Raw genomic sequence first — 15,350 nt, 5'->3', positions numbered from 1 at the left:
AATAAAGATAATCTCTTCAGGAAATGTTGTTGGGAAAACTGGACAGCAGCATGTAAATCAATGAAGCTAGAATACTCCCTTACACCATACACAAAAATAAACTCAAAATGGATCAAAGACTTAAACATAAAACAAGATACAATAAACCTCCTAGAAGAAAACATAGGCAAAACATTATCTCACATACATCTCAAAAATGTTCTCCTAGGGCAGTCTACCCAAGCAATAGATATAAAAGCAAAGATAAACAAATGGGACCTAGTGAAACTTACAAGCTTCTGCACAGCAAAGGAAACCATAAGCAAAACAAAACAACAACCTACAGAATGGGAGAAAATTTTTGCCAAGGATGAAACCAACAAAGGCTTGATCTCCAGAATATATAAGCAGCTCATACGACTTAATAAGAAAAAAAAACAAACAACCCAATAACAAAATGGGCAGAAGACCTAAACAAACAATTCTCCAAGGAAGAAATACAAATGATCAACAGGCACGTGAAAAAATGCTCAATATCACTAATTATCAGAGAAATGCAAATCAAAACTACAATGAGGTATCACCTCATACCAGTCGGAATGGCCATCATTCAAAAGTCCACAAATGACAAATGCTAGAGAGGCTGCGGAATAGGAATACAGTTTGGTGCAGCCACTGTGGAAAACAGTATGGAGATTCCTCAAAAGACTAGGAATAGACTTACCATATGACCCAGGAATCCCATTTCTGGGCATACATCCAGAAGGAACCCTACTTCAAAAAGACACCTGCACCCCAATGTTCATAGCAGCACTATTTATGAGAGCCAAGACATGGAAACAGCCTAAATGTCCATCAACAGATGACTGGATAAAGAAGATGCGGTATATTTATACAATGGAATAGTATTCAGCCATTAAAAATGGCAACATAATGACATCTGTAGCAACATGGATGTCCCTGGAGAATGTCATTCTAAGTGAAGCCAGAAAAAGAAAGAAAAAAACCATATGAGATTGCTCATATGTGGAATCTAAAAAAAAAAAAAAAAAAAAAAAGAACATAAATACAAAACAGAAACAGACTCACAGAGATAGAATAGAAACTTGCGGTTGCCAGTGGGGAGGGGGTGGGAAGGGACAGACTGGGAGTTCAAAATTTGTAGATACTGACAGGCATATGTAGAATAGATAAACAAGATTATACTGTATAGCACAGGGAAATATATACAAGATCTTTTGGTAGCTCACAGTGAAAAAGAATGTGACAACGAATACATGGGTGTTCATGTATAACTGAAAAATTGTGCTCTACACTGGAAACTGACACAACATTGTAAACTGACTATAACTCAATAAAAAAAATGTGAAAAACAAAACAAAACAAAAAAAACAAAAAAACCACAAACATGGTCCTGCTGAGGAGCACACGTGGGAAGAGGCACCATATAGTTCTTCTCTGCCATCTCAAGGACAGGCTGCATACTCCAGCCACCTTTCCCCATGCTTCCTCACCCCTTGTGGGCTGGTCTACATTCTACCCATCTTTCAAGGCCCTGATAAAACCCCATCTTTTCCCCTGACCTCTCCCATCCTACTGGCCTATCCCCAGTCCAAACTTCCATAGCACCTACTGCTGGGTTCAACCACTTACGGTGGTTCTCCAATTGCCTCATCAGCAAGTCACCTTTTCTCTTCACTAAGCTACAAAACTACAGAACACCCTGAGGAAGACACCCTACCCTGCCTTTTTCCCTTTACTCACTTAGCACCCTGCCTGCTCCTGAGCAAGGAAGCACTTGCTGGCAGAGAGAGGTGGTGTGGTGAGGTAGCCGGGACCATGGGGTGCAGTCGGCCTCTAACACAAACTGTGGCCTGGAGCAGGCCAGGCCACTCCTCAGTTCCACATGCACTGAGGTGGTCCAGGCAGGAAATACCTTAACTAACTTATATAAACCAATAGTGACTGGTTTATTCCATACAGATGAGAAATCAAAGTCGTCCCTGATATGTGTGATGTAAAATCTAAGTCTAAATGTGTGACCTTATGATGTATGGAGTACAAGTAAGCTGCGTCACATAGAAAAATAGTACATTTGGGCGCAAACTCTCCCTTCGCACTTCCTAGCTGCAGGACCTGGGGCTAGGAATTTATCTTCTCAGTTATTTCATCTAACCTCAACAACAGTACTCTTTGGCTTTCTCAAAGGATGCTGTGTCAAGGGAACACCCACTGCTACCGTATCTCTCCCCCATGAGAATGGGAGCTCCATGAGGCAGGACTCACTCTATTCTCCTTCTTACTGTAACCCCAGAGCAGGCACACAGTTCACACTCAACAGACATTTGTTGAATGCATGAATAAATGAAGCAACTGATGTCAGGGAATGCTGCAAATGTCAGGTGTGCCATTATTATTTTCTACTCAGTTTTCAAAGCCATTCTAAAAACAGGCTCCCCTGGCACCTCCTGGCCACTCGCTGTGAATACCCCAGGGTTCACTCTGGGACAAATCCTGCCCCATCCCCCGCAAGCAAGCAACATAGCAGGACTTCTAGCAGTAGCCTCAGAGAATCTGGGAGAGTCTCCTGCGATAACCAAATAACCAGGGGTGGTTTGCCTCAGAAATGAGCATTACAGTAATCTTACCAGTAGCACTAAGAATTAAGTTGAAAAATACTTGATCCAAATAAGAAATAAAATACTGCACAGAGCCGGAAATAGGCCTTGATGTTTTCACACGTCCTCAGAGGTGTCTACAGGTCTTTAGATAGTGCTTTTTACTATATTATTTCATTCAATATTTATACTCACCTCAGGAGGGAAGCCTAGTTAATTGCATTTTGGAGATAGGGAAATATGCTCAGAGAGGTTAATGGCTTGCCCAAGGTCACACAGCTATTCAGTGGCAGACCCACAATTCTAACCCAGGCCTTCTGTCTCTGTGCTGTTTCTGCCATACACAAGTTACATTAGCTCTCTAATAGCCATAAATATGTGTACAATCAGTCTGACATCTCTTTTTAAATAGTAAAATGCAAAAGCTATCACTGTTGCTAGCCAGTGGCTAGTTGGTGACTGGTGGCTACCCTCAGAAGACTCCCTCCTGCGTGTATGCTTGTGTGTGCACACGCCCGTGCATGTGTTTGTGCACGCGTTATGTGTGTATTCACAACCCAGACCAATAGGCTGGGGTCTCCTCAGTAGGCTACAGAGGCCAGTGCCCTGCCCAAGGCCACGAGCAGTTCTTAACCAGAGAGTCATTTACCTTCATAAGGCTCACTGTGAACTAAATGATGAAAAGGTAGTTCTCTTGTATTTGGCTTTTTTCCTTTACTTGCCTTAAGCTCTGAATATTCCAATTCCAATTTGTCATATCCTCTGTATTACTTTCATAGATGTATATTAATAGAGGGCACAAAATGGAAGCTTTCTAAACACTTGCACTACTACATGGTAACCTGTCATCACGCAGTCATAATACATGACATTCCAGACAGTGAGTGACCAGAGTCTTTAGCCCACTCGGAAAGCAAACTTGGAAAGCGGTCCTCTGCCCATCGCTCACCTTAGGTAGCTTTCCCCTCTTGAGGAACACTGTCACAGGATCTCTTCCTGAGTTACGTGGCAACGCTTCTTTGATTTCGATAGTATCATCAGACAGAAAGTAACGCAGGATGAGTTCTCTACGGTCCCCGAACATTGAGCCTGAGTCATCCCACAGGCAGAAGAAACGCAGAACCTTCCTATCATAGTTGAGGAACTGTTTCAGAGTGTCGAAGGACTCGTAGGGACATAAGGGCTCCACGCAATCCAGCGTCTGCAGATGGAGAAAAGGTCAGTGATAGTTGAGATTTTCCATAGTCATTTCTGGGATGCAAGCAGTAAAGGAACATAAAGATATCTTAGGTATCTTTTCCATAGACTATTCTGTGGTCTTTTTAAAATTTCAACTAACAACATACATGATACGCATATGTAATCAGTTTCAACCTTAGAAATACAAACAATCAAGTATCAGGAAGTTTTGCATTAAACATTATTTTAATATGCTAAAAAATACCTCTATAATGTTTTTGGAAACTGACTTTTCTCAAAGACTTAAAATTCTTGTTGAAGAACAGATGAAACTAATATATGGTGACAGAAATTAGAATAGTTACTGCCTCTGGGTAGAGGATTGATCGGAAAGGGGGACAAGAGGGCTCTCTGGGGTGATGGAAATATTCTCTATCTTGATTTTCGTGTTGTTTACTAAATTGCATGCATTTTTCAAATCTGGTCTATGTGTAGGCTTTTAAGATGTATACATATGACTCTACGTTAATTATATTTCAACCAAAAAATTCTTTTCACTGATAATTCCTATCTACCTATCCTTCTTAACTCACCCAAAGATTTTTTAAAGGGAAAAGGGAAGAAATATATTCAAGGTTTTATTTTGCTCAAAAGCTTTATAGATATTGAGGAACTCAAATGCCATGGAGAGCTTCCCAATCAGCACAGAACCACTGCCAGGGCTCCATACCCCAATCCAGGAACCACTGGCTCTGCAGTCTTCTTGGCACAACTCTTCCCTATCCGCATATTCTCAGACCTGCTTTGGAGCAAAACTGCCCCTCCTCTATCTCATGTGGCCTCACGCAGTCGTTATAAAATGAAGTGCTCACTACCACAGGAGATGTAGCCCCATGTCGGGTTTTGTAATCTTACTTGTAAATTCTCAAAATTGTGTCTCTGTCCAGGGCAGTCTAGGTGCAGACTTATCCCCAGACAGTGGGGGAGACATCATGGCCTTCCAGAAACTCTTCAGTCCCATCCTTGATATCTACATGAAATTATGGGATCTCTGTTTTCAGCGATTGAAAAAGGTTTCTTTGGCAATGGTAAGGCCTCTAAGAAATGCATTATTGACCATATACCATTGGGGCTTTTTTCAGTTCAAGTTAAATTGTTTAATTTTAACTTTACATTTCAAGGCAGCAAACACTGGAGAAGTAAATGCACAAAAGTCAATATAAAAGCCTCTTACTAAACTCCTAATTTTCCACAGATTTCTATATTTATTGAAGAGCTTTCTCTCTGAGGGAATAAATGCTAAAATGATTCTCCTAATCTGAAAGAAAACTATTTAAAACATTTCTTGGCTGTTCTTGGGAATTATTTTGATTCCCGGAACAAAAGATTTTTTTTTTATGAACCTATGAAATCACAGTGTTCTATGTATTTCATATAGTGCATCATCATTCACTATCACTGTCATATAATACCAAGTATCAATGAAGAGCATAGCTAGATGCAAAGAGTTGTAATTTATACAGATTCACTTCTTTTAGGTTCTCTCTGCTGGTTCTAAAGACTTTGTATTTATGGAGACCCTTTCATCTAGGGCATTTAGAAAAAAAAATTAAAATGAAGCCAGGCCATAAATCTCCTTGCACACCAATACACACGAGTTTAATGACACAGGGATTTCACCTTAGATAGTCCGGGATCAACAATATATATGTATTTCTCAGGAGGGCTGCATGCCTACAACATTGAAGGACAATTCTGCTGGGGCTAGGAGGCATGAAGAGATGAATGATCCTACATGCAGCTTTTAACAAGAGATCAAAGCAGAATCAAAGGAGAATTTTATTCTAAATTTTATATTATCTTTCTGCAAAGAAATTAATTACAAGATTTAGAAACAATCAAAATGAGACTAAATTAATCTATAGGGATACAAATGAGAACAGTGTTTATCCCTGGATGGGGAGAAGGATAGATTGGAAAAAGGCAGGCGGGAACTCTATGGGGGAATGGAAATGTTCAGTATTATGGTTCTGGTTGTGGATTACATGGGTGCATGCATTTGTTCAGACCCATCAAGCTGTATACTTAATTTCTGTGTATTTTACTGTATATAATCATACTTCAATAAAAAGAGAAAAGAGAAACAAATGATAATGATGAAAAATCATGGCAAGAAGCAAGAGATTAGAGCAACTCCCAGCAAGAAGACTGGTGTGTATGTGACCTTCCACATGACACTTGCCCTTCTGGGGCAATGCCCGTCAGAGTCTCCTTGTAAAACATAAAATTTGGGCAAGGCATCATTTTAAAAAAACTTTGGAAAGACTACACTACTACTACTAATTGGGATCAGACTTTGAAGACAAGCATCTTGTCATCATGGAGGTACATCGGAATCACGGCCCTTCTCGCTCTGGAACATCTCTGCATCTGATATCACCATAAAGGGAGTTGGGAGTCCCCAGAAAGAAAAAAAAAAAGGTGCACCCAAAGCGTGGTTCAGCAAATCAGGAGCACAGAAGCAAAGATTTTCCCAGAGTTAGGCAACTAAAATAGGAAAAGAAAAGCCAGGTAAGTGGGCTCCACTCTTACACTGTCAGTGACCACAAGACCAATCATGGGCTCTTAGAAACTACCCCATGTGGGCGGTTCACTGAAGACTCCTACTGCCTGGCTCTCCACGGAGACAAGTGGGGATGAGGGCAGAGAGTGAGTCCTGCACCGAAGCCACCACCCAGCCTTCCCTCCAGCCCCAAGGAAAACAGGACAATCCCAGGGACCATGGCCCCCCAAGTCCTTTCACTTCTGCGTCAGGACTACCAATATCCTTCAGTGACACTCCGCAGGGATTCTCACCCTGAAGACAATAACTCATGGACGGGTCAACCTACCTCTCTCCGTAACTTCAGGTAAGGATCTTCTGGACATTGTCGCGGGGGGTTTACTTTGACTCCTATTTTCTTCAGAAAGTTTTTTGTGAATGTATCACAGTCATAAATCTTGAATGTCCGGCCATAAAAGACAACGTCTGTGCCGACATTGAAATGATACACGGTATAAAACTGATCCTCATCCGGAGGTGGGAGAGAAATCCGGTGACGCCGGATAGAAGTTCCTAGGGTGTGAAATAAAACACAATTGTTTCATCGTGTGGATAACCAGAAAGAGATCCCAGAACATCTTTCTAATAACCCTGAAGCCTTTCCCACCTCAGTGAAGTGGGCAAAGGGCTGGTTCTCGGAGGCAGTGGGATCAGCATGTTCAAACTCTGAGGGTGCCAGAGGGGGCTGAGACGTCTGAGGCCCAGAGTTATTTGATCAGCCTTGCATGTTGTTAAAGAGTTGCCCAAGTGGTGCTAGGGAAGAACTTTCATAAACCATAAAGGCTAGGGCAGGAGGGAAGGGGGAAGGGTGATAAACAGAGTAACCTAATGTACCAGACACTGCCTTCATGTCTTTTCCCAAAACCAGCCCGCTCGCTTTCACCCACGAGCACACTAAACAAGGAACTAAGGCCCCAAAGCAGAGTGCTCACAGAAGTGCACTCTCCCGGTTGAAAAAAATCAGCTAATAAACTTCACTATGGTAGATGCCAACACCATGATTTACAGCATCTATAAGCACGAATGATTTAATGCTGCTTTGAAGCTTCTTGGAGTCTTCTTTCCTCTACAAACCTCTTCTCCCTCCTTCTTCCTCTAGAGCTTGTGTCTGCCTCCACCCAATCACCCCCACGAAGTGAGGATAATCAGAGGCATCAGTTTTAGCCCGTGTTCTGGGCTAAAGGTTCTGGATCTCATCCCATTTTCTACTTCCAGCCCTATAGTGCCCACTCACTTCTCTTGAGAACATGGACCCAGGGTCCCCAAGTATCCGCAGATGGTAATTAGCCATCCCTAACTAGATGAGTGTACCAACCAACTACACCACATCATACCAGCCAACTTACCCAAACACTGCTGAACCCTGTTATCAAGAATTGTTCAGGGTTTGAGATTTTATCCTACATGTAAGCTAACAAGTTCGCCTGCCAGTTTCATGGATGCTGGCAGAACACATGAGATGCTTTGGTTAGAGGCAAAGGGCAGTTTATCACTCACAGTAAACAGTAGACAGAACATCAGCATTTTTGTACCAGTTTCCTGAGCCCCAATTCCCACAGGGTGACACAAGGGCCAGGTAACTTCTGCACACGCAGTGGGTTACATTACAGGACAGGAACCCTGAGCTTCAAGAACCTACATCTTTTATAACGGGAAGTAAGCATTCCTGCCTTTTGTCTCAGAGGGAGAGATTACCTTTATTAGACTGGACAGTAAACGTCTGCTCTTAGTTCTGGAGGGAGACACCCGCTCCACCTTCTGAAGCTGTGAGCAAACCTGCACTTTGCTCCAGAAGGAGAGACTGTCTTTGTCTTCCAAAGCTGTGTACTATATAAACACCCTTGAGAAGACAGTCCGGAACAAAGAGCAGTCAGTGCTTGCAAGATCCCCAAAAATGCAATATACCCACAGACAATCATCTCTCAGCATCTGTAAACTGACTAAAGCCTGAGACTACTGCAGGAGCAAAGAGACAAGGAGGAAAGGTAAGTAGAGCAAACCGAGGGTCTAATGATTCAAGAAAAATTAGCTTGTTTGACCTCTGTAAGGAGGCATTTCAGTATGAAGATGTCAAGTAACCTTCTTCATATTTTGTATAGCACTGAGAATGGTGCTTTTTCCCAAAGTAGAAATACTTAGAAATTATTCATTCTTTATTCATTAAGGAACATTTAATGAATATCTTTATGTGCCAGGAACTGTGTTGAGCTCTGTTCCATTATCCTACTAATCATCTTTTCACTCTGTTGAGGGGAAATTAACTAAAATCATTTTCATCTTCTTTTCTTTGTAGCAGTTTTTAATTATTTGGTACATTAAATTAAAACAGTAAAACTATAAAATTAGAACTAGCCTAGAATATTTTTTAATGTACTACATAAAAGATGATATAATTTTACTGCAAAAAATTATACTTCAATTAGCCCTTAATTCATGCCACTGAAAACAGTATGCAAATTATTTAATCATTCAAGATTAGACATTTAGAGCAAATTGCATACTTAAACACCCATAAAAAAAAGCATGGGCATTTCAGGTGTTTTCACGAACCATTATATATCTTTTTAAAAATACTTATATTGTGATGGTTTTTAAAATATATAAGATTTATTCAACAGCCAGGAGCTTCTTTAGGAATTCCATCTATATTACATTTGTACTTTATTATAAAAATTCAAATAAGTAAGTCAGGGCTGATTTCTGCTCAGTAAGACTTCAAATAGGAATCCTATATTTTTCTAGGTGGGAAGACCTGGCCCACCCACTGAGCTTTTAAATAATAGTCATCACAATCATCATCATAGCCCTAGGATATGTTTTCATATATTTTTCTCATTTAATCTTCAATAATCCCATGAAGCAGATCATGCGTGAAATATAAATATTCAGTTTATGGCTGAGAAAACCAAAGTTCAACATGGTTAAGTGATGTGCCCAAGGCCACGCCCTCACAGATGGCAGAAACAGATCTTAAATCTGGATTTTCAAGCTTTAAGTTAATACCATTACTTTCCACAGTTTGCACTGAACTGTATCTCACTGCACTATAGCTGTAAATTACTTAAGTGGAGGGGGGAAGGGAAGGTCTTAGGCAAAACAGGACAAAAAGAAGGGGAGAGCTGCCAGCCACCGTGAATCAGAGAGAGATGATGGAGCTGCTCTGCCAATAGAACAGCCCCTCTCTTCCCTAAGGGTAAATTTCTGGGAAGGGCTCACTTGCCAGCGGCAGCAATGCCCCCTCCAGGGCCAACACCACTGTATCAGCTGTCCCCCCCTCCCTTAGGAGCCTGCATATCTGAGACCTCTACACTCTTCCTTATCTTTGGCCCCACACTTCTCTCACTAGATGGCTCTCAAGAGGCCAGGGAAGTTCTTTGTGGTGACAAAAGAGTCCTGACCATTCATGGGTTGGAAAGAGAAGGCAGGTCTAACACTAAACAAGAGAATTTTAATAAGAAGAAATCCAAAGTCACAAATCCATGTTAATCATAAAACTAACGTGGGCCGTGTGAAATATACGCATGAAAGCTTTCAAAAAATATATTTGGGGGATCGCTCAACTGTGTCCTTTGAGGGGATTGAAATTTCTATTTATTGGTATTTGAATGTTTATAGTCTTCCATGAAAAATGGCAGAAACGCCACCAGCGGGAGTTTGTTCTGGAATATCACAGAAATATGTAGGATGCCATGTCTTTGGCACTCATTAAAGAGCACCCAAGATCATCAAGGTATATAAATAACAATAACATTACAAAATGAAAAAACAACAACAAAAAGCACTATATCTGCCCTTTAAATGCTCAGATGTTTATCTTCTTAACTGGCCCATAAAGACAATTTGGGCAGATGTCCAGGCATCAGGTGTCTGCTTTTAAGCTCTTCCTTATCTTCATATTTTACATCTCTCTTACTTTTTAAAGGCCTTGCTGTCTAATTACACTCTGCAAGCTTTAACTTTGTAACATTTCCCTGTGGTTCAGATCAAAATGATGATATATCCATTTATGTTTAACGTGTTTTCATTTCATTCCATTGGGAGTTGCTTTAGATCTTTGCTCATACCACTAAATTCGGTTTTTAGGAATTCACCTTCAAGAATTAAGACTGTGACCTCTTACATCTATCTTAATGTTAAGTACGTTTAGTTCATTTTAGTAACTCTGCAGACCTGAGGTACGACCATGTCTAGAGGCAGGTATGTCTCCGGTGAATGAATATACAAGTGGAATGTCTACTAAACTCTGTATCCTAAAAATACTAAGACCATTCACTGTGATCAGACAGGACAGGCCATCTTTTCCTCTTGTGTTCACTATTATTCCCTCACTTAAATTACTACTCCATTTTAATTTTTATAAAACATCATCTTTGGAGTTTGGGTTTCATAAGAATAACTTTTTTAATACAGCTAGCCTGATACCTGTCTTGCAGCAAAAGAATAAAAAAATGCTGAATTCCATATCTCTGATGAAAATAAGAAACAGTAATACTATGCCTGTCTCTCTAGCTATTGAATGAGCCCCAAATGACAGCACGGTGGGTGTTGGGGCCTCTCGCATTTCTACCTTCTTGCCTGGTTTTCCTTACACACTCTATGATCTGCTCCCAAATACCTCCCAACTGCTCGCCTCACCACTCTTTACCTCATGCTGTTCCTTCTGACTAACGCGCCTTCCTCTTCCATCTGTATCTGGAGAAACCCTTGAGGTACCACTCAAACGCCTTCTTCTCTAATGGATAATGGCGTTTTCTCCTCTGATCCCTCAAAGTACCTCGTATCACTTATGATGGCTGCATTGTATTATGGACACTGTCTATCACTTTTCCTTCCCTTTTTCCTTCCCTTCTTCCCTTCCTTCCTTTCTTCAACAAATTTATTGAGCAGGCACCATGCACCAAGCACCCATCTTCACAGACCAGTAATTTACCTCCACTCTTAAATTCTACTCAGCTCTGTTCAGGGACAGATCCCTCCCCAAGGTCCCAAACCCTCTGGGGTTGCCAGAATTAGCAAATTGAAATTATAGATGCCTGGTTAAATCTGGATTCCAGATAAACAATGAATAACTTTTAGTATGCCTCATGCAATATTTGGGGCATAGGTATACTAAAAACCTCAAATTTAACCAGGTATCTTGTGTTTCATCTGGCAACCCTAATACTGTCCTACCAATGCACTTTACAGGACGCATACTTAGATACAGTATATGTCCAATATGAGTGTGCTACTTCTATTTTGTGATGACATTTCCCTGATTCAGGCAGATTATGTTAAAGTATTTATATATATAAATACATCACAGTTCATATACACATAAAAACTTATATATATATATATATATATATAAATAATATATAAGAAATACTACTTTATATATATAATACTACTATATATATAAGAAATACTACCTCGTTGAGGGGCCAAAACCAGTCACTAGCAGAGATCAGTGTTCTTAACCAAGGATGCACTAAGAATCAAGTAGAAGCCATTTCTTGAGCCCAGGCCTACAGAATCAGAAATGTGGCCGGTGGGCCACGAGGTTCCGATGCTCACTCTCCACTGAGAACAACTGGCATAGACCTTACCAGAAAATCACGGCACATTTCGAATGGTAATCCTTTCTTTAGCATAGATTAGCCTGGACTTGGCGGTACTTGACAAACAATCGTTCTGTCAGACAACTGGAGGTAAAACTACTGGGATTAACCTCTGACATTCTTGGCTCAGTGAAACACTGTTTTAACTATATTCCAGCAGAACAGCAACAAATTCTATAAATATAATATACCCAATCAAAAAGAGAATGCTGCCCTGGCAAGAAACGAAAGCAAGTCTTGAAGAGCAATAGTGACTTGACTTGTAACGTAACAAGGATGCATTAATCTGTTGTTCTGATTAGAAGCTGCACAAAACCAAATGCCTAGTTTGGCACCATGCTAAGGGATGCTGCCCTCCCTAAAAAAAAATTGCATGATAGGAGAGGCAACTAAAAGGAAGGCTATAATTCATCCAGGTGCACTAATTTCTGAATGGCCAGCTCCACAAAAACAAAAACAAAAACAAAAACAAAAACAAAAACAAAAACAAAACAGGTGCATCTGACCTCACAGTTCATTTGGAAAGTACTGAAACCCTATGGAAGTTAACAGGAGCACCATCAGTGCGCGGCACTTAGATGTGACCCCTAACCCCCTTCCGAGGGTCCAGAGGCACATGAAAAGCCCTCCCAGGCCACTCAAGACACAACTGAAAGAAACACTACCTACCTCACCCCACAGAGGTCTGAGCCCCTGGCTCAGTAAGCTCATTTCCTTTTTCCCAATCGTTTAATTTAGGAAAGCTTAGAGAAGGCATTTAAATGAATTTCCAAAGTATCCTCTGTCGTAACAGACCTTCCTGAACAAGTAATTGTCGTATTAAATATTTCAAGAGAGACTGGTTTCTTTCTAAACAAAGCTTGATGACAGAGTGCTTACTTGTGTTTACTTTCCACAGGATTTGCTATCGCCCACCCGGCATCCCCACTCTGCTGACAAATTCGCCTCATTACATATCGTGATTATGATGTATTCTGTACCCATCCCGTGAGCTGCATCCTTGCTCAGGGAAATGTCCTGTCACAGTGAGCCAATCAGAAATCCTGAAAGTTTCAAAAGAGACTTTAACATTGTCTTTTTCTGAGGTGTTTTTTTTTTTCTCCCCTGATTCTTCATGAATAACATTGCCTCCTACTTACATAAAAATCATTTTCAAATAAATCATTCTATCTTCGATTTGCCTTGGGAATCTGCCTATGTGAGATTTGAAATCAAGAGGCTGAGAGAATCTAAAAGTCTTAATAAAACCCTTTCCAAGTTTCTCAAAGAGGCTGCATTTCATTTTTCTTCTTGGAGTTTAACAAAACTAAGATTCACTGGACAGGGGTCAGTGAGCTAAAGGGATATGAACTTTTGCTTAAAAAGTAATAACAATAAAAACATAGTGCAAGTCACTCATGCAAGTTCAGGATGTCCTATGACCTCCAGTCCATCACTTGTATAAATGTGATGTCATTTGGGGAAGGTAATCAAAAAATAAATAAGCAAAGATTAGTTAGGGAATATCAGAGCAAAGAATTTAAGTGAAAATTGACAGGAAAAATTTTTGCTAAAGCAATAATGTCATTTACCTAAACTAATGCACTTAGGTAAAAGAGATGTTCATACAAATTAAAAGCTATAAATTTTCTTCATGTTTTGAAATAATTATTTAAACGTTTTCTAATCTAGTCTCGTCAATATTTAAAAACTGCATTACATATGTTTAAAATGACCCTAAAAAGTAAAAAGACCTCTTGTCCCCTTACAAAATAAAATGCCACACTTTCAATCTTAAAAGTTTGTGAAAACCTTTTCTTAAATATCAAGGCATTTCCATATTCCCTAAAAGTTTTATCATTAAGCCACAAGTTCTCCAAATAAAAGGACCAGGGAGTAGATGGTCTGTCAATCAGTGCACAGAATACTGAGAACAGCTCATACTGCCTCCCCACACCAATTCTCACCTTCTCCCTCCACTAGTAACGTAACACTAAACCAAATCTTCTTCCTCTTTCCAGTACCTCAATAGCGGCTCTCTTCCAACATGGTAGAATGGACTGATTCTGGTCATGATCTGGGCACTCCTGATTCCCAAGCCACATCTCTAGCCTTTAAAACACATCGCAAGGTTCCACCTGCCCAGGGGGCACCATCATACCGATGTTCCAACACAACTTCAAAAGCCCCACGACCCAAACAAGCACCCCCCAGCTCCATCCCCAGTGCGGCTCCTTTCTCCATGCTCCTGGACTTCAGTACCATCACCAGCTTCTCAACCACAGCTGAGCTCTGAAGCAATCAGTTAAGGTTCAGATGCAACGAATGATTTCTCTAAGTCTGTTTCTCTTCTGTAAAAGCTGATGATGACCTACTTTAGACGGTCTTCAGGGTGATTAAATGAGATAATGATAAAGTAGGTACTTTATCATTTGATACTCCCCTTCTTCACTCTATATTTAATCGCTGGCCAAGGCCCATCAGCTGCCAACCAAACGTCTATAAAATCTTTCCCCTATTTTCTGTTCCTACTGTTATTGTCCTGGTTTGGATCCTCAGCATTTCTCACCTGAATAATCACAAAACTCTAGGACTAGTTGCCTGGCTTCCTTTCCTCTCCAACCTGCGTGCCTATACATATATGAGTATAAGAGGTATACCTGGGATTGGGTATAAGGGGCCTTACTTCTATTGTTCGTTTTCCCAAAACCCAGCACAGTGCCTGGCAAGGAGCGAGCATTCAACAAACATTTCACGACGATGCCGACTGGCTCCAAATTAATCATCCAGACATCATGAAGCCACACTCTAAGAAAAACCCCAATCTCACAAGCACTGAAGGAAGTCCTTTGCATAGTGATTCATCGTAACATTATACTCAGAGACCTAAGGTCCTAAAATTGCTGTTTCTCCCCCTGGAACCCATGGTGGTATATTAATGTGGAGGCACTGGGCCCAGATAAGTAGTAAGCAAAGTTTATTCACCGTAGGCAGAAAATCGTAAGATGTCTTAAATAACAATTTGATAGTACTTGGGGCATATATATGTTAATCATAGAAAGACAGGGATGGAAGGACCAAGAGATAACTAATTTTAAAAATGTATTAAATATACATGAGGCATCTGGGCTCTAGATATTCATGAAACACTAAATATATATGAGGCAGTTAATATTCATGAGTACTCAATATTCATGAGGCCTTAATCCGGCCACTCCTTCATTGGTGACACCCATTCTGGCCCCATATGTCCTTTGCTCAAGAAACGCAAATAAAGGCCATGACTATTCAGCAGGCTTACTGGCAAGCTACAGCTCTGGCCAGGTCCACTGGTCACTACATCTTTCCAATAGAGTAAGTGTGTGCCATGAGCCTCAGGCCCCTTTTGCCTGT

The 15,350-nt window shown here is 40.6% G+C and overlaps 1 protein-coding gene across 1 annotated transcript in view; it reads right to left on the bottom strand.

Annotated features, from left to right (window-relative positions):
• The window catches only part of EFHC2 (EF-hand domain containing 2), a 169,087-nt gene that overhangs the window by 90,098 nt on the left and 63,639 nt on the right, over nucleotides 1-15,350 (bottom strand). The window contains exons 4-5 of the mRNA XM_031445394.2: nucleotides 6,668-6,891; nucleotides 3,547-3,798 (exon numbers count right to left, since the gene is read on the bottom strand). Coding sequence (XP_031301254.1) covers nucleotides 3,547-3,798; nucleotides 6,668-6,891 — 476 coding nt within the window. The remainder of the gene's footprint in view (nucleotides 1-3,546; nucleotides 3,799-6,667; nucleotides 6,892-15,350) is intronic.

The sequence above is a fragment of the Camelus dromedarius genome, chromosome X (assembly GCF_036321535.1).
Source record: "Camelus dromedarius isolate mCamDro1 chromosome X, mCamDro1.pat, whole genome shotgun sequence".
Taxonomy (NCBI): Eukaryota; Metazoa; Chordata; class Mammalia; order Artiodactyla; family Camelidae; genus Camelus; species Camelus dromedarius.
This window is presented reverse-complemented; position numbering and strand designations above follow the sequence as displayed.